This window comes from Xiphophorus couchianus, chromosome 19 (genome assembly GCF_001444195.1).
Source record: "Xiphophorus couchianus chromosome 19, X_couchianus-1.0, whole genome shotgun sequence".
Classification (NCBI taxonomy): domain Eukaryota; kingdom Metazoa; phylum Chordata; class Actinopteri; order Cyprinodontiformes; family Poeciliidae; genus Xiphophorus; species Xiphophorus couchianus.
In genome coordinates this window covers 13,190,425-13,211,739 of record NC_040246.1, presented here as the reverse complement: position 1 = coordinate 13,211,739, position 21,315 = coordinate 13,190,425, and the positions used below count along the sequence as shown (strand labels likewise).

The following is a 21,315-nucleotide window of genomic DNA, read 5'->3' as shown; positions in this document are numbered from 1 at the left end:
TTCAAGCAATAATTTAAGAGAATTATTCCAATTAGCTTCTAAGTAAATTTGAAATCAGACATGTACAGTACATACACTGTATGAAAAGACACAATCATTTTGTTTGTTTGTTTTAATTTATCACTTTACACCAGACTACACTTTTGCATTTTAGGTCATTTGGGATTATCACAATTACTTACATAAATTGCATATTCATGAATGAAGGAGCAAAATGCCTTCATTGAATTGGAAAAGCCACGATAAATATTTCATAGCTTTATAGTGCATCTGCGTTTTCTCAAGGTACAGCTGTAAATTTATTTTACGACACACTACTTGAATCATTGTCCACATTCAAAGAAGTCCTGTACAGGCACAGGCTAAAACGACTTTCTGCAAAGAAGAAGTTACAGCTTCAAAAATGATATAAAAAGGCCTGATTAGAGTTTACAAAGCACTCTATGACAATGTTCTAATTATTTAGAGACAAGTCCTATTTTTTGATAAAGAAATATAGTGAACATATTTAAGCAACATCTTCAGATACCATCAGGCCCTGACAGTAGGTGAAGCTGTACCAAAAAAGTTGGATTTTTAGGGCCAACACAATGTCCTGAGCTCAGTTATATAGATGACTTGTGGGCATTGCTGAAAAGGTGTGTGTTCATAACAGTCAACAAACCTGACTCGGTCACACCTGGAAAGTGAGTTAGAAGGAATGGGTCAAAATTCCAGAAAAATGATTGTGATAAGCTTGCAGAAAAATACCCAAAATATTTGACCCATGCGATACAGTGAAAATGCAATTCTACTACATAGCAAGGAAATTTAGGTAAAATGCTTGACTTAAGAAAAGCTGAAAAAACATCTCTATTTTTTATTTGTGTGACATTTGGCAAATAGGGCTAATTATTTTAGCTCTAAAATAACTTAGGGCTGACCTAAAACATAAACATGTAGTCTTGTTTAACATCAGACAGTCAAGAAATGCTAATTTTGTGTCATTTTATACATTGTATTGAAATATCTGGTGAGGAACTCTCACTTTATAAATGTCAATACAGTTCTAGAAACATGGATAATATCATTTATTCCCACTTTGATCCATTTCAAGTAATAGCTTACACTGCCTTCTCAACCTTAATTGTGTCATGCATTCTTTACAACTTTTCAATGCACAAAGCTGAAATTTTTTGATTTAAAAGTCCATCAATGAAATGAGAATCTGTAATAAAAAGGGCTGTGAAAAATAATTGCACTTCTATTCTTCAGCTTTTGGATGAGAAAGAAACAATGAAAAACTTTGTGCAGTAAAAAGAGTAAAGATGAGCAAAGCTTCCAGACCTTCTCTAGTCAATCGGGAAAGTATAGCATGAACCCTATTGAAACAGTGAAGTCCAATTAGACAGACTGAATCAAAGCTATAATTGCCCTTTGTTGAAAAGAGCAGCTAAATCAATTTCGCACAGATCTCAGTCTCTTACAGATGCAATATTTTTGAAGGGTATTGAGAAAGCAGTGTAAGCAGACATTTGTTTAACCATGAGCACATCTCCAGATGTTCAGACCTCTAACTTTCCCTACAAAACCCCAGTCTGTCAGCAGCATCCATTCATACGTTTTCTCGAGCCTTATTCTTCTTCTTATATTCTTCATCCTTTCAAAGCAGTCTTGTCTCATCTGTGAATCCAGCAGCCATGAAGGAAGTTGAGCGTACCAGTAGATTATAACCAAGGCTCAGTACCAACTAATCAGCATCAGTATATCTTACAGTGTAATCATTATCATCTTTACATCTTTCAGTACTGAAGTTTAGACACAATAACTTTGAGCTCTGTTGAGAGATTTTAATTTTTTTTTTTTGTGGAAGCACAAAGCTTTAAAATGAGTTTGGAAAAATAAATTGGATAATGCAAAAATCTTTAACCATAGAGAGGGTTTACCACTCTGGAGCTAATGTTCTTTAGCACAGTCAGAACTTTGGATATAAGAAAAGAAGGTTCTGTATAAAGCAAATGCACCATGTGTTACCTTTAAACCACAAACTCCATATGAAAAGTCAGTGAAAGAATCCATTGTGTCCCTATTCTGACTTGATTGTCATTTCACACAATTTGTGATTTTCAATAGGGTTCATAGCTTTACTCTCCGATGCACTGAAGTGATGAGCAAATCAAGGACTGTTTCCAAAATGACCATAACTCACAAGCTGCAATTACAATAATCCACAAAAATGGAAACATAAAAAGTGATTCATGCAGCTAATATAAGAACTAGTTGCTACTAACTGCTCTATACTCATCCATTACTGCAAATTTAAGTTTAAATGTTTTTGCATTAATTTGTTAGATCCTTTTCTCACAAAACACAATACTCCATGATGTATTTATTGGACTGTCTAACTTGTCCTCACCTGTGGTTGACCTGATAGTGGAGGTAAGAGTGGACGCCATGGGGGGGATGCAGTCATCATCTTGGGAGTATCCAGCCTGGATGGCTCGTAGGTAACTGTGGCTCCTGGTTCTGAAGCATCCAGGGAGGTCCAGTGCCTCCATGGCTTGGGATTCTACCTCACTGAACACCGACTCACACACAGATTCGAACTGACCATTTACTTCAGTTTCACTAACCTGAAGGAAACAATAGACACAGTTATTCTTCCAAATGTTGGAGCCAGAAAACACACAAACATTTATGACTGCACCATCTGGAAATCTCTTGTTGTGTTGACACAAACCTTATAAATGGGAATGAATGTGTAACTGTCTTCTGGCAATACGAAAAAGTTTGTATTGAGTATTTTTTTCCCTATAAAGATCATCTAAACAGGAAATATGGGTGACACAGTTATCCCGATCCACCAAAAATCTTCTCTGCTGGAAATACTTTTTACATATTGATTATGAATTAATTGGAATCTTAGGTGTAAATTGAACAACCTAGAACTGTGGGTTAAGAACACAGTACACAGCTTATTAGCTCAGGCAGACTCAACAGTCAGACCACCAAGTGTGTGTGTTTTTTTAATCAAATTCTCAACAAAATAATCCAAAGAATGAATTGATTGCATAGAGCTCCTCAGAGTGGCATCCGAGCTACTCCTTTCAAACAACAGCCCTCCTGACTTTCTCCACCTCCATGAATAAATTACTATATATTCACACTGCAAACTCAAATTAGTGTTATGCATTCGTGTCCCAGTTAAATATTTAAATCATAATGTCATCCCTCCCTATCACATCTGGCTTTCACACATTTAAGCATATTTCTCAATTTCTGAGATGTAAATAAATAAAGCTGTTGTAAGCTACAAATCTGAAGACAGATGAAAAGGAAAAATGTTAAAGATGAAATGTATAACCTATAACAAATGAGTGTTCTTTGGTTTTAAGGAGAAGTAAAGTGGTTTGTCATAAAATGCTAAGCAAAACATTGTTTTTCTCCATAATCATTTAAAATAAGTATTACTAATAAATCAGTGGAAAAGCTTTCTTTTCAATACAAAATTTCCTCCATGTATAAGATGAGGACCTGTGGGCTAATGCCATTTAGATGCATTACAGTGCGCCCAGCTCTCTGTAAATGTTAGACAATGGGATATAAATGTTTGTGAGCTTAATCTTATCCTGTGATGCTGCGGGTATAACATATTCAGTAATGTCTCTGGTACCGATTCATCACAAACAGTGTACAGATCAGAAACAATTTTATATTCCCATCAGATAACATGAAGAACCATGAAGATAAACATCTTGTTCTACTGAGATTTGGACTTAGAGGGGATTTAGCCGAGCTTTTAGTACTCACAACAAATCAATAAGCTTCTTTTTCCAAGAAGTAGATTAATATCTCAGCAACCTGTTTGAGTGTCTTAATTAGTACAGATTAACAGTGTGAAACAAACTGCATAAAATATATGTAGCTAAATTAAAATCAGAAAAAAACCAAAACATATACTGTATCTATGTCATGTATGTATGTAAAAAGTAGTGTTGATTTTCATTAACTTTAGATTTCAGCTGTCTTTATTTGAAAGACATGTTGCAGATTTTATGCTGCACACTCACCTGGCTCACTTGACTGACACAGCTAGCCTGACTAAGCGTGCTGACAGCCCGCATATAGCTCTGGTTCCGGGAACGAAACTTGGGCGAGTTGTAGTTGATGGAGGGATCCAAGGCAAGGCTAGGGTGTATTTCCCTGGTAGCCTGCAAGTGGTAGTTCTGACTAAATAGACAAAGAGAATAAGAAAATGTCAGTGAGGTTGTTTTTTTTTATAAATCAATTAAATACTATCTAATTTCTTTAACTGGTGTAATGTGTAAGCACCAGTTTCATGTGTCTCTCAAGAAGGGAAACCCTTTCCTTTGCTACAGTGATATGCTTGTTGGTGTCCTTTGTAAGACAGTTCGATTTCTGTTGTGCAGAAACATCCGATCAATGCTTGGAAATGAGGGAAATGCAAATCAGCAGCTAGTTAGCGAGCAAGCAATTTTGAAAGATCACCCCAGAGTCAGCCATGTCAATTAAATGTACTTGGCGAGAGATGCTCAGAAAGTCATTACTGGTTAGAAAATTTGCAGGAGAGAAGACAAGGAAGACACCAGCTGTATGCAAACTGATGAATATGGTGTAAAACACTTTAGGAAAGTAAAGTTGGGTCTGTTTCTAAAAGCTGGCAATAATGAATACGTTTTTCCTAGGCTTGTTTTACAAATAAACACTAATGTTTAGAAACAAGAAAATGTCAAAAAGTTCACAACTAATTTCCCAGAAAATTTGCTAATTATATAATTAACCCCATAAGATAAAATATTCTAACCGAAGACAAATACAGTGGACTCCTACCTATTCACTGTTCGGTATTAATGGATTCATCTATTTGGGAATATTTCTGTAGAAAATGACTGCAAGTTATTCACAGAAAATGTGATCATTTGCACATTTTCACATATCACAAAACTAAAATATTTGAGCGAAAAGAGAAAAAATTGCAGTTTATCAATCTGGAATACCTAAACACAATGCAACTTGACATGCTATTGGCAGCATTTATTGTCTTTGGCGCTAACTGGTTATACTCCCAAGAGTGGAAAAAAGGAAGACCGAAGATAATATCTTGTGCTATAGTGGTAAGATGATTTCCACTATCTGTATTAATGCATATTACTTATATCTGGTGTTTAAAATACTGACATAGGCAGTTATAGGCAGAATTTGAGGGACTCTTAAATATTTGCAGTTTTCCAATACCGATTGTACTCTGTACACCACTTTGCAAAATATACAGCTTTTAAAATTTTTTTACAAACTCAAACGTCAACGTATTTTAACTGGAATTTATGTGATAGGAAAGGAAATTATGACTTTGTCTTATTTGATTTTTTTACAAAAAGAAACCTGAAAATGTTGGCATGTGAATGTATTGAGCCATAGTGCATGTTTCTATTAGCTCTGAACATTTAGACACAGAAAAGTTAGTTCATTGTTTGGGGAAAATACCCCAAGCTCAATCAGATTGAGATAAATGTTAAACTCTTTTTTTCAGATTCTCAATTGGACTGGGCATTCTAACACATGGATGAGTTTGACAAAATCATTCCATAGTAGCTTTGGTTGTATAGTATATGGGTACACCTCTGCCTGGGTCTCAAGTGTTTTGCCTCCATTTACATTTCACCCAGGAATGCCCAAATCTAAATAATAATCAGGAAAATCCAACTGAAATGAAAAATCTTTTTTGTAGGAGAATCCTGACAGTTTTTTCTGCAAAAGAAAAGCATATCCACAGCATGATGCTGTCACTATGTCACAAAATTAAGATGGCATGTTCAAGGTAATGTGCATGATTTAGTGTTAGATCACACAAAACACGATGAATTTAGACCAAAATGTTCACTCTGAGTCTGATCTAATTAAAGCACCTGTATGGCTTGAGACAAACTTCAAACCAGACCACTTTTTCACAAAGATCAGATGTATGAAGGCCGCAAATACTGATGAACTGAGCAGTAAGGTGTTAAAAGGTGTACTATATTATACATAACCCTGCTTGAAATGGCTCTATAAATCAGTAATTATTTTTGGACCAAAAGATGAACGAACACAAGTCAGCACAAAGCTTTACACCTAGAAACAACTGATCAGGACCAGAATCTGGGTGTAATGACCTGAACTTTCAGAGACACATAAAGGAAATAAAAAGTCAGTCTTCTATCACCTCCAGAACTTTTTCAGGGTTCAATGATGTCCAAGCAGGATCCTGAGAAACATATCCATGTTTAGTCAGATTGATTTCTGCATCAGTATCTTCTCAGGTCTGCCTAAAAAGTGAGACAGCTGCAGCTGATCCAGAACGCTGCTCTCCTCTCATCTTCACTCAAACTAAAATACTAAATACTAATACACTAAAATAGAGCACTGAGGAATAATCAGAGTGAAAATTAACTAAAATTTAAGTTAATATATTTGATGCAATGATTTCACATTCTTATACCATTATTTCAAAAATGATTATATAATAATTTAAATAAATTGTTTATTCAAATCTTCTTTATTTGATATTTATCACCTCATCTTTAATTGTGCACAGGCAATCTCTCATTGGCAGTCAATATTTAGCATATTAGCAGGAAGGTTAAATCTAATCAGTGAGAACATGAAAGCAACAGAAGAGTAAGCCTGTATTCACCTTAAGTCTGCAGCAAAATTGGTGATGTAGTTATGCATGTCACTGTTGATTTTATCCAGGCGGTAAGAACTGTAGGTAGAGAAAAAAAAACAAGGTTATTGGGTTCCATGAGTAGTTGCTGGATGGGATGTGAGGTTTCTCAGCAAGACTCCAATGGAAATACAGCTCCGAATGGAATTTGTAACCCATTAAATGTTTGCTTGGAAGTATTCACCAAAGTGCTGCAAACATTAGGGTGATACACTATGACCAAAGGTGCGGGTGTGTCACCACCAGTATGAAAAAATGGTCTGGTTGATGATTTGATTTAAAAAAATGTACACAAACACAAGTGCTGTGTAATGGGAAGGGTGCTATGATTTCTGTAAATGCACAAAGATGTCGTCTAGCACCATATCCTACCAAAAGCATTTAATGATAAAATGCAGTTTGCACACAAAAAATTAAACTTCATCATAAACCACCTCTCTCACCCTGAAGTTAGTGAGTGGATAATTAAAAAAAGACCCTTCCTGGAGACCATGTAAAAAAAAAATTAATAAAGCTTTTAACTGACAAAATCAGACTGAAGCTGGCATGCACAGATATTATCTCTACAGTTGAGCGAAGAGAATCTGTTTTGGGAATGTGTTGGCTGCTTTTTATCAAATCATGTTGCAGCAAATTTCCCATAATGTTTTTGATTGGTGCTAATGCACTTCCATTGTCGGCAGATATCAAGGTGAGGGACAATGGGGAATGAGACATTCACCTGTCTGTCATTCTACAAGCAAAAATATTCAGCCAAGTGTTGAACTGATTCAAAGATGCAAGTATATTTTTCTGGAAAGGTGTTCCTCAGGGAGAAAAGTTTAGAGACAGAAAAGTATGTGAAAGTTTGAGAGAAAGTCTTCTATAAAATGTAAAAGGAAGAGAAAATATTTGAAGTTTCAGAAATTATGTTGCATAATGTTTTGGTAAATAAAATACATCAAAACAGGTTTGGGAGAACAGCTTTCTTTGTGTTTTTTTTCAGGTCAGTGGAGATATATTTTATATTTTTATATTGTTTTTGTCAGTAGGTGACTAAGTTCCCTTTTTATTATAAGTGTTAAAGTTGTCTCTTTAACTTGTTTTTCCAGTGTTACAAAAATATTAGGTTTCAAATATATATGTTCTCCTAAAAAGAAAGATGTTGACAACTCAGTCTGGGCATGTTCTGAATGTTCTGAAAACACAGTGCTAATTATTATCAACCCTTTGAACTTTTTTATTTTTTATTTTGCAACTTTACACCCAAAAACTTAAATGTATTTTGAAGGTAATGTATGTGGCAGAGTAACATGAAGTAGTGTGGAATTTTGAAGTAAAAGGTAAATTATCCCTTTGGGAAGAACTACGACAGAATTGTTATTTCAAACCATATTCATTTATTAGAAAGATGTAGCCCAGGTCCAGACCTAAATCTAATTGGGAATTTGTGAAGGCTGAGCCTGTACGTCAGTTACCACGTTGGCCAGATGCCCACACAAGCACCCGGCTGCTCAAGCACTGAGGACATGATCCCTCAGTACCCTGGGCAAGTATTAGCCTGCTACTGTGGCAGGAACTCAGAAAAATAAAGAGGAAGCTATCCCTAGACCAGTAAAGGTAGAGAAGTTAAAGGTAAAGGATGGTGCAGCCTCATGTCCTGCATCCAGTTCCCACACGCTCATCCCATCCAGAGTGAGTGCATGAGTCTCAGCTTCTGATGAAACTTGAGAGCCTTGGGCATTAGGGTTTGTAAATGCCACAGTGTTCAGTGTCATTCAAATACAGATAATTATGTGTTGGGAAAAGGCCGTGCAAACAGATAATCACTCAAATTATGCATGACACATTAGCTGTAGGCACAAATCAATAGACTGGAATTGTGCTCTGACCCTGAGAACTTTAGGAGATATGCTTGTACATAAAGCAATCCCGTCAGAATGAGTAATTACAAAGCGTTCATCAGGATTTATTGAACTGAATTTATTGCCTGTGTTAACACTAATTACTTATAGTCATGCCCAAAGCCAATCATTTATGTATGGCAAAAGAAAAATCTTTTGTTTTGCAAAAATGAGGTGACTTGATTTGTTTTTTAGCTCGAGCACAAGGTAAGATGGGATATATGTCAAAACAGAAACGCTCCTCTGAGCGTTTGCGTCATTACAAGTTATCAAATGTGACACATGATTTCATGCATTCATTATTTAGAATAGTGCTAACAGCAAAAATTATTGTATGTCACTCAGTACCCCACCATTTATACAGTTTTTAAACATCTTCAGCAGGTCTGACTGGCAAAAAAATTGTTGATTCGAAGTGGGTTTATCAAAGCTGCCGGGTCTTTAACTCACAGAATCAGAGCTGTTTGGGGTTAAGGGTGAGTAAATGATCTTTAATTAACAAATTCACTGACATCTAATTTTACTTCAAGTGCTCAGGCTATTCTAGCTCAGTGAACCCATGACGATGCGTTCCTTCATTGGTGGGACAAACAAAGATCCTGTCAACTGTAAGAGTGATGGAGAGCTTGAAAGAAGGAAAGACGAGGGGAGGTGACACAACTTGACAGCCTGTTCTCACTTTAACACGATTTGCTTCAGGGAGTCGCTGCTGTCAGATTTGTGTTTGGCCCATCAGAACCGCCCCAGAGGGACATCAAATTGTTACAAGTGCTAAGGAAATCTAACCTATGTACCTTCTGTCTTCAGTTCAATCTAATTCCATCCCAACATGTCCAATGAACCGTAAACGCATAAAGGCTCTCCATGCAAGTAGTTCTGGGCAAGTATTGGAAAAGTCATTTGTGTGGATTCAAACTGGAAACAGAAATGAACAGAGGCACAACTGCTAAAGAAGAAACATTGAAAAGACCTGAAGCAACAATTGACACGGTAATGTTACATAATATTATGCATTACATAACCAAAAGATATAGAATTTTTGTCAATGCTTGACGTTTTATTGTCAGGAAAACCTTGTGTAATGCACAACTGTGCAAAAGTCTTGAGTCACACATCTTTTTAAAATTTCCTCTCAAGAAACTTCAGCATGGCCTTAAATAATACTTCAAAGTTTCACATTTTTATGCCCGCATCAGATCATTTTCCAGTGGAAAGTTTTGTAATTTATTTATTCAGTCATCTGAACTTCAGATGTGAACCAGTGGTGCAGTGACATCCCATGAACAAAAGATCAGATTTAAATATGATCTTTAGGTACTGTCACTAGCATCCTGACATAAAGATCGTTTTCCTATTTTTTCATAAACCACAAAGGGTAACATAGTTTGACATATATAAAATAGTTCTTATGCATCTACAAAATGATTCCCAAATAGCTATTTTCTTACCCTGGCATCCAACTGAAGGCTTATGCTTAAGCATTAAGTGTAGTAGGTCCATGCAACTATGTGAACTAAGACAATCTGAAAGTGCAACGTTCAGCTGGTTTGATTGTGGACTAGCAGGTAAGAGTTTACAAATGTAGCATAACGTGGTTGAGAAACTGTTTGAACATCGTCCAAATTTCTATTAATCATTGTTTGATTGGGGCCTTTTTTTTAAGGACGATATAACACACTTAGGGGCATGGTAGATGCTCAACAAAATCAATCTTTTGTCTCTGTGATCAGAAAAAAAATATCACAATGCCACATCCTGGCATTCTTCACTCAAGTGGATTTGCCGGGGTAAAAGGATGCTTCGGAACGACACCCTTGGGGACACTTGTGGGACTGGAAATGAAAGAACCTACAAACCCTCTCCTGTAGATTCAATAACACAGCTGCTTCTGTCAATGGACTCAGAGGCAGGCCACACAGTCTGAGGCGTCCTGGTCAATATCTTGCTTTTTAGCAGAGCTCAGCACACTCCCGGTCTAAACCACAGAGCGAGCCGATTATTCAGCGAGGCCTTGGAGTACAATAACTGTTATTGATATCCCTTCCCGCTGTTGCTTCCTCATAAATCATTTACTGTTTACAGCTATTCAGAATGGAAAGTGAGGGGGAGCTTTACATGATGCGAAAAAGCAGGAAGCCTTGCTGTGGAAGCACCATACATTACGGCATAATCTAGGAGAGGTGTAAAAGGTGCAAAATGACTGCATCTACTGAGACAAATATCATTATGGTCCTCCCTGGTCACAACCCATAGCATTCGATTTGCCATTATGCATCCATGGAGGGAAATATCTGGCTTATTATGTGGGTATAAAAAGGAACCATTTGACAGTAATTGCGTGTTTTTGGGTTTTTGCGTTCTTCTCTAGCATCATGGAAAAAAATTTATTCTTTCCATGAGTCGTGTTTGTGTTAAAGTATTTTAATACACTGCTACTAGAAAGTATTCAAAATGTTTTTTTCTATTTATTAAGTTACAGACCTATTCTAAAACAGGTGCAAATATTTTTCTTAAAGAGCTACACATTATACCAATGATGTCAAAGCAAATACAGGTTCCTTTACAAAGGAGAGCAATTTCTTTCCAGAAGCTTTTTTGATCACTATTTCCTGACATACTATTTTCTCAAAGCAACCTTTATGGTTATCACAGCCTCAAAATTTTCTTGAATATGTTTCTACAACATATTCGAGAATGTTTTTTTATCTTTTGAAATTTGAACTGTCATGGAAACTGTCCATGACAGTTTCCATGACAGTCCATGACAGTTTCCATAACTAAAGGTGAAGAATTTTAGTTTGAATCCACACTGAGCATAATTTTAATCTGAAAAGTGAAAAATAGACAACATTAAAATCTGTTATTTGTTTCTTCCTGTCATTCTGAATATTATCACAGTTTTCATGAAGGATCTAGATACAGGGTCATCTCTGCATAATGCCTTCAAGATAAGTTATGCTGTTTGCCTGCAGGCAAGTTGTATGATTTATGGAGAAGTGGCAGTGAACCTGCAGGGAAGTCTTCTTTGCAACCCTGTACAGGCTTCATAAATACAATGTTTGAGGCATGAAAAATCATAGATGTACCGGACTTTTATTCTCATGTTTTTTAATCAATGAAACTTAAAGAAAATATTGCACACTAATTTTGATTGGTGGGATAAAAGACTTGAATTAATTTTGTAATTTTATGGAATTCAACAGAAAAAAAAGTGTGCTTATTTTGCAGCCATTAAAACAGCGTTAAGCTTAAAATCACTGAAAATTACAACAAAAAAGAACCAGATAAAGTTTGTTTTTTTAATTTATTTCAGTAATACAATTTAAAAAGTGAAATTTGCATGCACAGTAGTGCAATTCAAGTCTTTCTTTTGTGTATTTTCATGAATATAGCTTACATTTAATAAAATTCAAAATCATTTGTTAGCCATACTCAAATTGATCCTCTTCAGAGAGAACCATTGGATACCTTCAATGCTGCGTTTATGCAGTACTTCATGCAAAAAATAACTTCCAATAAGTACTTGGTGAATGTACTGTATACATTAAAATCGTAAAGAAAACATTACCACTTCTAGGGATAAATAAATGCCTCAGACAAGGAGAATTTGTCCTCTTACTTTAGACCAAAATATCCCCATCACTTCACTGTTCTATTTGGCTGCTTCTTTTAAGACATTTGCTGACTTCATTCTTATAGCCGATATGAAAAATCCATGGAGGAGTTCCAGGCAGCACCAGGTTCAGATATGAGCAGTTTGACATTGATGAAATGTTGTTGCTCTACATGAAACATGAACACTGAGGTGAATGTGCATGAGAAAATAACAACACTGACAGTGAGCTGAGATGAAATGCAGTCTTGACACACACTCATTAAAAAGCAACACATAAAATAAATTCCACTGCAAGGACGGAGAACTGTCTGACACTGGTACATAAGTTTATAAAACATTTCTGGAAGATCTCAGCTCACTTTTACTGACAGCAAAAGCACCGAAGCTGTTGAAGATGCACCTTGGAAGACCATGTAAAATGGCAATGGCAAATCAATCCAGGTGTAATGAATAAAAATTTTTTTAAATTATACGCATATTTTCACTTTTCAGCTTAAGAAAACGCAAAGAAATATATGACCATTAAAAAAACACTAAAGCTTCCCTTTAATAAAATGTGTCTTGAGAGTTTTCTTTCCCTGGTGCAGCAGTACCACACACAAACAGAACATATAAGCATCATCATTCAAAAAAAACGAAAAAAAAAAACCTACCATACAAAATATCTGTTTTACCCTAGGCTAATTATAACTAGAACATTTATGAGGAAATTTAAACGGGGCCTGCCAAAGTATGGCTGTTGGATGGAACCCAGTGTTTTGATGCTAAAAATTAGCATCAATGCTAAAAGTAAGCTGCAATGTACTCGATAGCATGTGGAGCGTTACAAGCATGTTGATTAATTAACTTACTCCATTCAGTATGTTAAAATTGGTGTACAAGTTAAAATTAACCAAAATGCTAATGTTAGCCTAAATGCTGAAAGTGGCGTGTGGGGTATCACTAGCATGTTGATGCCGAGATCGAGCAGCACATTTTGGCCCCTCTTTTGTGAGTGGGTACGCGGTGACCGAAGAATAATCAAAGAGACATTCTATTGACAATAAAATTGGTGCATTCCATGCATTGCTATGGCAGGCCCCAGTAATGAAAATTATAAATAAGGGAAAAAAAAAACTGAAAATAACCTCCCAGAAGAAAAGGAAAAAACTATTCTAACCCACATATGTTAAATAATTCCATTCTTATTGTGACACCACTCGGGCATGTTATGTGTTTTATCTTTTATCTTTTAAATATGTCTATTTTAATTTGCACCTTTTTTGTTGTTAATTGCCTATGCAATTAACAACTGTCTAATTTGTTATTTTGTTGATCAATACCTCTGTTTTCTGGTCTGTAATGTTTGTTTAGTATGCATTAATTGATGACTACAAAAACAACAAAAATCCCAAAACAAAACTACTAAACAAAAATGAGACAAAAATGATGAACAACAGATTTCTGGTTTTGCATAAGCAATACCTTTGAGAGTCCAGCAAGTCCTTGGGTCTGATGATGGCCTTGATCAGGGCATCTGGTCGCACCGACTTCTGAGGCGATGTCTTTGGGCTGGAGTCTGACTCCCCACTCTCCTCATCCCCCATGGCTTTGACATAGCTGCTACTTCGCATTCGACGACAAGGGATCTCATCATCCTTTCCACCACCAGGATAACCTGCCCATTCATCCTGGGGTACCTGGTAAGAATAGACACAAGACTAACATTGTTTTGTTTTCCTATCTCCTGACATGCAGGATGCAACTCAGTGCTTTTATTGTGGACTAAAATCTCTAAATGGTATATTAATTTATTTATTTGAATAGCTATATGACTAAAATAATTTTGAACATAGAAAATTGATTCTACTTCTTACCTTATGTTGCATTAAGTATTGTTTTGTATTACATTGAACTGTCCTGCATTTGTCTCCATTATTCTTCCCTTTTATTCTTACTATCTTACCTCTCTCTGCTGAAGAAATTCACCCCCACAGCATAATGCTAACACTACTGTTTTACTGTGGGGATGATGTGTTGCGAGTGATGTGCAACGTTATTTTTAGTCAAACATTTCTTTCTTTTTCCTTTTTTGGCCAATACATTTCTTTAAAATGTTAGATGTCTACCCCACAGGCTTGAGCCAAACAGGATTTCCTACAGTATATCTTTCTTGTTGTTACTCTTCCATGAAGGCCTAATTTCCTTTAGGTGGACAACAAATTATTGGTAGGTTTGCAGTTGTGTGCCATTCTTTCAAGTTTCTGATCATTTATTGAACAGTGATTTTCTTCAAGCTTGGGATGGTTGCTACGATCTAGCATAGAATTTAAACCTCTCGACAATTTTACCCCTGACCTGTGTTCATTGGTCTTAATGAAGCTGTTTGTTCACCAATGTTCTTCAACAAACCTCAGAAACCTGACAGAACAGATGTATTTTTGCTAATATTTAATCACATTCGAGCCAACTCTATTTGCCAATAAGGTGAGTTCTGAAGGCAATTAGTTGCACTGCATTTTATTTTGGGGATTCTATACCCATATTTTAGAAATGTGTTCAAATGTTTAATGTGCCATTAAAATATATTGAAGATTGTGGTGGTAGCACAAATTTGGGGTTTAGATTTAGCAATAGCTAAAATGATGAATAAAATGATAGACACTTTATGGCTTAAAACATTATTTCTCAAACAATTAGTCCCACCCGCTGAGCTGCACAGACATTTTCTTGATTAGTCAACATAACTTTAATCATCCATGCAGTTTCTCCAGCTGCTCAGTATACAAAATGTCATCCATTTTGGCCAGAGTACAAGCTGCTGAAAACTTTGTAAATTCAATTGTTCTGCTAATTGTGATTCCTGACCGACGATTGTCGGACAGGAATAATAGGAGCCATCTTTGCTCATGCTGTTGCAGCTCTCGCTACCACCATCAAAGCAAGTCAGGCGGAATACATGTCGCAATTTTCCTCCTCTCATTAAAGCAGGTAATTAAATATCCAGACATGAGCATCACTGGAAGACCTATTTGTACTTGCCGCCTGTTTTACTACAGATGGAAGTAAATATTTCCCACAGCACAAAATATAAAGCTGGTCTTAAATTTCAAATGTGGAGCAAACAGTAATCTTAATGTAGGCAGAAAAGCACCAAAGGAGATTAATGCACTTTGATATTTGCATTATGTAGATTTAATTGTAGGAACCGATTTCAAGAAGAGCATGTTTTACTGGAAACATAAGTGTGGTGAGAATACAAACTGAGCCATGTTCATACAGGAAAGAAATAATCTGAGTTTTTAATTCTAAATGTCATTATACATATGGTAATGTTGTTATGTAATTTTAATGGGTTACTAGAAGGAGGGCGGCGGGGCATCTTATTAAAAATGTGAGGACAACTTTGTTGTTACACTGAACCAGTGTTTGTTTGTTTGTTTGCCATGTCATTACACAAATGCTTTAGTGTGAAATTTATACATCAAGTCGAGGAATAAAAAGATAGTATTTTCATAGAGTGAATGCAAATATTCCTGTCTGTTTTTTGTTATTATGTCACCAAATCCACTGATTGTCTTAAATTCCACAGGCCTTGGCTATGTCACGCAGTCATAAAATATGATACTGTCAGAAACTAATAAAATCTTTGGGATGAATAAAATCTTTCCTGACGTCATGTTCTTTTATCATTTAACATCCTGGCAAGGAGATTAGCCCTGAAGCAGTTTAAATCACTCTTGTCCTTTCAGGATCATGTGGGTCTGGTGCCACACCATGGCCAGGTTGACTGACCAATCAATCCATAACAATTGTTTTTTTCCTAAAACTAAAGTAAAGGATTCAGCTGAAATACTTTTCTATTACACTGTGGGGTATAGCGTTACAATTAAATGACACTTACAATGATGTGTCAAGTATTAAATTGCTGCCAAGGGTAAAAGAACAATTTGTAGACAGACAGAGAGAATCAAATTTACTTTAATACTTTTTATTCTAAACATGCATTGGAATCCCAACTCAAACAGACACTAATAAGAGTCATTCATCTCTGTTTCTGAGAAAGGCACACAACCTCTACCAAATGGAGTTGATGGGTTAATTAAGTCTTGGAGGGGTTTGATATTTTTAGACATCTAATTAATGAGCAGAACGCCAGAGGACAGACACAGGCTGTGGTGAGATTTGTTTAATTTGGATTTGCTGATAAACTGTGTAGATTGTGGGGTGTCTCCATCTGAATACAAAAAAGAAACAGCAAGCAGTGCAAGAAGCTTTTGTTGACTGCTGTGAAAACACATATATCACCCAATGATTCTAAAAGAAAATTAACAGTAGCATAATTTAAAAGTTTTTGTTATATCTTTTAAGTTTTAAATTGGAGTCAAACTCTTTCAAAAACTTAAAAAATAGTTCAGAGTAATTTTTTTATCTGTTAAAAATTAAATTAAAATTTAACCAGCCAACAATACTTGTCACTTTGGAAAATCTGTTTGAAAACTAAGTGATGCATTTAATTAAGCTTAATTTGTCAAAAAAAATGAATAACAGAAATTCAGGGATGGTTTGTCAAGATTTTGCGGACAATGGAAAAAAACAAAAAAGCGGAAGAGAAAGCCAAATAAAGAAGACGGGAGTTTGGGGACTCTTTTCATTAGAGATCCTGGTCAGCTTGTGCAGATCTGGATGAATCTGTAGACGGGCGGAGCGGCAACCGGTAAGACACAAGCTGTATTGTTTATTAGATCGGACTGCAAGGTTGCCCACGTTCCTCCAGCCGGGCCTCCAGCTTTGCCGGCCCATTAACACCCATTAACAGCAACGTCTGAACTGAAGCGGTGGATTGTGGTGAAGTCTGGCGCTGATTGATTGATTTTTATGATCGAACTGATTGTTGTGTTGTTGAATACTGGATTTGGGTGTTACGTTCAACTATTGATTAATTTAGCATTAGATTAGGAAGAATAACAACTTGAAGCTATTTATATTTATAAAATAAATATTTATGACAAATATTGAAAAAATAGATATTTGTATATTCAAATAAATGTAAAAATTATGTAAATGTAAATATTAATTTGAAATGTACTTTAAAGTTAGAACTTAAGTTTAGTTAGTTGTTCATTTAACTTTAATTACTTTGTGGGTTTGATTCACTGTGGTTTGCTTAGTATTGTTCATATAGTTTGTTATCATTTCCTTTGTAGTTTAAGTAAAATTTATGTAAACTTACATACAGATTAGTAACTATTTCTTTTTCTTCTTTGGGTTTGTTTAAAGGCTTTTACCTGCTTCTGGACCAATTGTGAACATTACTGACACACACTAATAAATAAATGGAGGATAAAATGAAGAAAACTGCTTGGTCCTTTGAGTAAACCCTGTTGATGAAAGTTTGCATTGATTTATCCATCCCTTTTCAAGTGGGGAAGCTGCACAGATTAGAAAAGAACTTGACAAGCATATTCAGTTAGATGTTATGCTAGTCTTTTTATTGCACTAACAGCAGGTGCAATAAAAAATTACTTTATCGTAAGATTTTCTTCAAACCTTAAGCAGGGGTCCTAGTGAGTGTCAAGTGCATATCAATATTTGGAACAAGAAAAAAAAATCAAGATCCTAAACATTCTTATGCTTTTCTACCCACCTTTCTTCATAGGCAAGAAACGGTAACTACACATTTAACAAAACTTTACAATTTTGTTCTTCCTAAACTAACATGAGAAAGCGTCAGCAGTGAAGTGCCCAAATAACCTTTTGTGGAAATAAAGCAAGATTTGTGAAGCCTGTGAGAAAATTCACAGAGAAAGTGTGAAACTTTATATTTAACATTCCATTTTTAACAATAACAGAAGTCTTATTCTTTTTAATTACTTGGAAATCTTTCAATGATTGTAAGACATCTCTAGGGGGGAATGATTTTAACAAAGGCACTCTTAAGAAACTCCAACAGCAGCTCTGCAGGTGCTGTGAGCATTTTAGCAATGCTATTACATAACCCCAGTTTCTCATTCACCGCATAACTGGACAGGCTGGGGAAGTATGGTAAGTGTTGAACAGTAAGACCAGCTTGATGATCAGATTTGTGGGCACAGGGAATATGTTTGGTGCATGTGATGTGTCAGGGAAAAGAGAGAGAACTGAACATCCCACTGTGCAGCAGCGCATTTCATTGATTAACTCTGCAACCCTATCTAGCCTCCTGTAAAAAGAATAAGTCACTTTCATTAAGGAAAGAAATAGTGTGAGGTAGACTGAGACACAGATTGAGTGATGAAAAGGTAAAAGTACAATGCAGAAAGATGAAGAATTGGTCAGGACAGAAAGGGGATGGATAACAGAAAGATAAAGCTCTTAAAGATTCAGTCATGGGTAATCCAACTTTCTCAGAGTCTATTCTTTCATTTTCCTCAGTAGATTGAACTGACACACAGGATGCTGGAGGAGGTTTTTTTTTTTTTTTACTTCTCTGCCAAAACTCCTAATACAGTTCAAATATTTGTTATCTCTTCTGTTAGATAAACTCCCCCACATGGCATTTAGATGGCTGATCAGTAATCTTTTCTTGTTTAATGGCATTTTATGTTATCAGATCTTAGCTTGAAAATGTTCCACAATCAAGTAAATAAAAACAGTTGCACAAACAATTCATATTCGTGGCTTAAAGTATTACGTCTTTATTTGGCAACTCAAAATCTAGATTAATTGTGACAGACTAACACAGAACTGTGCATAAACTGAATTGGTAAGGAAATTATGCACACCTTTGTTTTAAAAGAATTTATAAATTTAGAAAACACAAAACAAATTTTTGCTGCAATTCCCTCTGTGGACCTTTTGTACAGTTAGAAAAATAACTTTTTCCCCATTTTTATTTTTTTTTTATTTTGCAATCTTGCTAATGCTCAGTCAGATTGAATTGTGTGACTTTTTTTCATCGTATCACATATTTTCAAGTGGATTAAGCTCAAAATCTTGATTAGGTAATTCCAAAAAATGATTATGCCGATTCAGTTTTAGTTCTGGCAGTAGGTTGTGTTCAGGGTGATGTGTAGTTTTATTTTTCCACGACACAAAGCATTTTGCATGTAAGCCAAATTGTCCAAAATGACTAAAGTACGGTTACAGTGCCTTATTTTTAAAAAGACACACCCAAGTGCAGACACAACAGAGCAGAAATTGCTCCTATTACAGTTTTCACTTAAAAAATGTACTTAATTTTCTTGGCAGCAGACGTAAAACTAGAAAAAAAATATATTTTTGATTCACAATATAACTCAGTAAGTTTGCTCACAAAAGATTGTTGCATTCAACATCTTATTGTTAATAAATGTTAATATTACAATACCATATTTACTTTGATTTCTGTCTAGTGTCTTACTTAATAAAACAATCTGACATAGCAAGACTCCATTTGTACTCCTTTAAAAATATAACTTTTTATTGCTTTTAAATTGGCTTTTCCAGCGACAGATGCACAGTGTTAGAAATGACAATGCAGCAATGACCACATTTGCAAGCATGAATGATGTACTTTTTCCAGAGTAGTGCTTCCAATCCTTTATGATCAAAGCACACTGCTCTGCCCCTATTTTCTTCCTGTAATGCCCCTTTTAAAGTTGATAAATATTTAACAAGACTAAGCTTCATGACAGTGGTTGATTCATTTGGGTCATGTGTAGTGGAGCAGGGAAACATTGGAAATCTGCAATAAAGTGTGTCCCAAAAATAGCATAGGGTGACACAGTTCTACATGGTCTGTAGACAAGCATGACACCTGTTAAGCTGTTAAATTTGACCTGTTTTTGATGAAATCTTAAGAAGCAGTGGATCACAACTCACTCATAATTCCTTTAAGAAAGTTTTAGGGAACCCCTGTGTTCAGAGTTTTGACTTTCCTTTTCTCTAAAGGTTCACCTATGGCAAGCCAACTTGGCAGTTAATTGGCTAATTAAATCTCAGCACAATGCCCTATCAGCAAAACTGTTGAAATAGTTATCCTCTCTAATGACCAGAGCGGAGAGTTGTTGTTAAAATGGTTATAGATCTGATGGTTTGTTCAAGTTGAATGGAAATGTGAAGACGCACAGACTACATCGTTTAGAATGAAGTCTAAGACATAGTTCGTAAGAACAAAGAAATTTGCAAGTTGGAATGATCATCAACCTTTATGGAAAATTATAGCTCAATATTTTATCACTTAACTGATGAGTGCTGGGAAAATTGGTAAAGTTGATTTAAACTAATTAGTTTCTTGATACATATGTTGACTCCATACATTTTTAATGGGGTTAGGTCAGTCCTACAGCATTGTTCCAGAGGTTTAATGTTAGGCTTTAGCAAATCCGAACCACTTTTGATGTGTTTAGGATCATTCCGATGCTGGAACACCCAGCTGTATCCAGGTATCAACTATCTGATCCAAACTTTGAAATCATATGAAAGCAAACTGATCATGAAACTTCCAACATGTGAAAATGGTTCAAAAGAATGGTTCAAGAAAATGGTTCAAAAGAATGGTTCAAAAGAACCTGCACAGTAATTTTAGATTACGGAGCTACGAGACAGACACATTCACTGTCTCAAATACACATGCAAAGCCTCAGACTGACACCTTTCTCTGTTTGCAATCTCATACTTTCACAGCGCTTCAGAAGTTTTTCATTTATGTGTCATCAGCCAAGGACGCAAACAAGGTGACTAGCACATCATCAAGCCATCTGGTGTCCAATAAAATGAAATAACACTTCTTCACACCCCCACACACGGACACACAGTTAGCACACACACTCTTTGAGTATAATTTATGTTGATACAGCTCAGATATTTTAGGGTTTTTCCAATTTGATATGAGCAGCAGGACATGAATACTTCTCAATGTGACCCCTCGGTTTGTGCAGTAACTTTCCTGAATATTGGTTCTGGGTTCTCCTGTCTGAGTGCTGCTGCTGTAAGGATCAACAGTGGCTAAAAAGGAGCAAAAAAACAGACATCTAATTTCCGCCACCTTCTGCATCCTAAAGCATCAGAGAGCCACAAACCTCAGCAGTATGCTTCTCTAACTACCTTCTGTTTCAATACATCTTATGTGAGAGGTCCCTGAGTGCCCATTGATTCTCCTCCGGGGAGGGAAA

The 21,315-nt window shown here is 35.8% G+C and overlaps 1 protein-coding gene across 6 annotated transcripts in view; it reads right to left on the bottom strand.

The window, feature by feature from the left end:
• Positions 1-21,315, bottom strand: part of dlgap2a (discs, large (Drosophila) homolog-associated protein 2a) — a 159,380-nt gene that overhangs the window by 30,550 nt on the left and 107,515 nt on the right. For 4 of the 6 annotated variants that reach the window (XM_028000794.1, XM_028000795.1, XM_028000791.1 and 1 more), the window contains 4 exons: positions 13,667-13,881; positions 6,674-6,742; positions 4,050-4,209; positions 2,396-2,612 (listed from right to left, as the gene is read on the bottom strand). In XM_028000794.1, the coding sequence (XP_027856595.1) occupies positions 2,396-2,612; positions 4,050-4,209; positions 6,674-6,742; positions 13,667-13,881 (661 nt within the window). The remainder of the gene's footprint in view (positions 1-2,395; positions 2,613-4,049; positions 4,210-6,673; positions 6,743-13,666; positions 13,882-21,315) is intronic. The other 2 variants (XM_028000796.1, XM_028000792.1) reach the window with 1 other exon arrangement.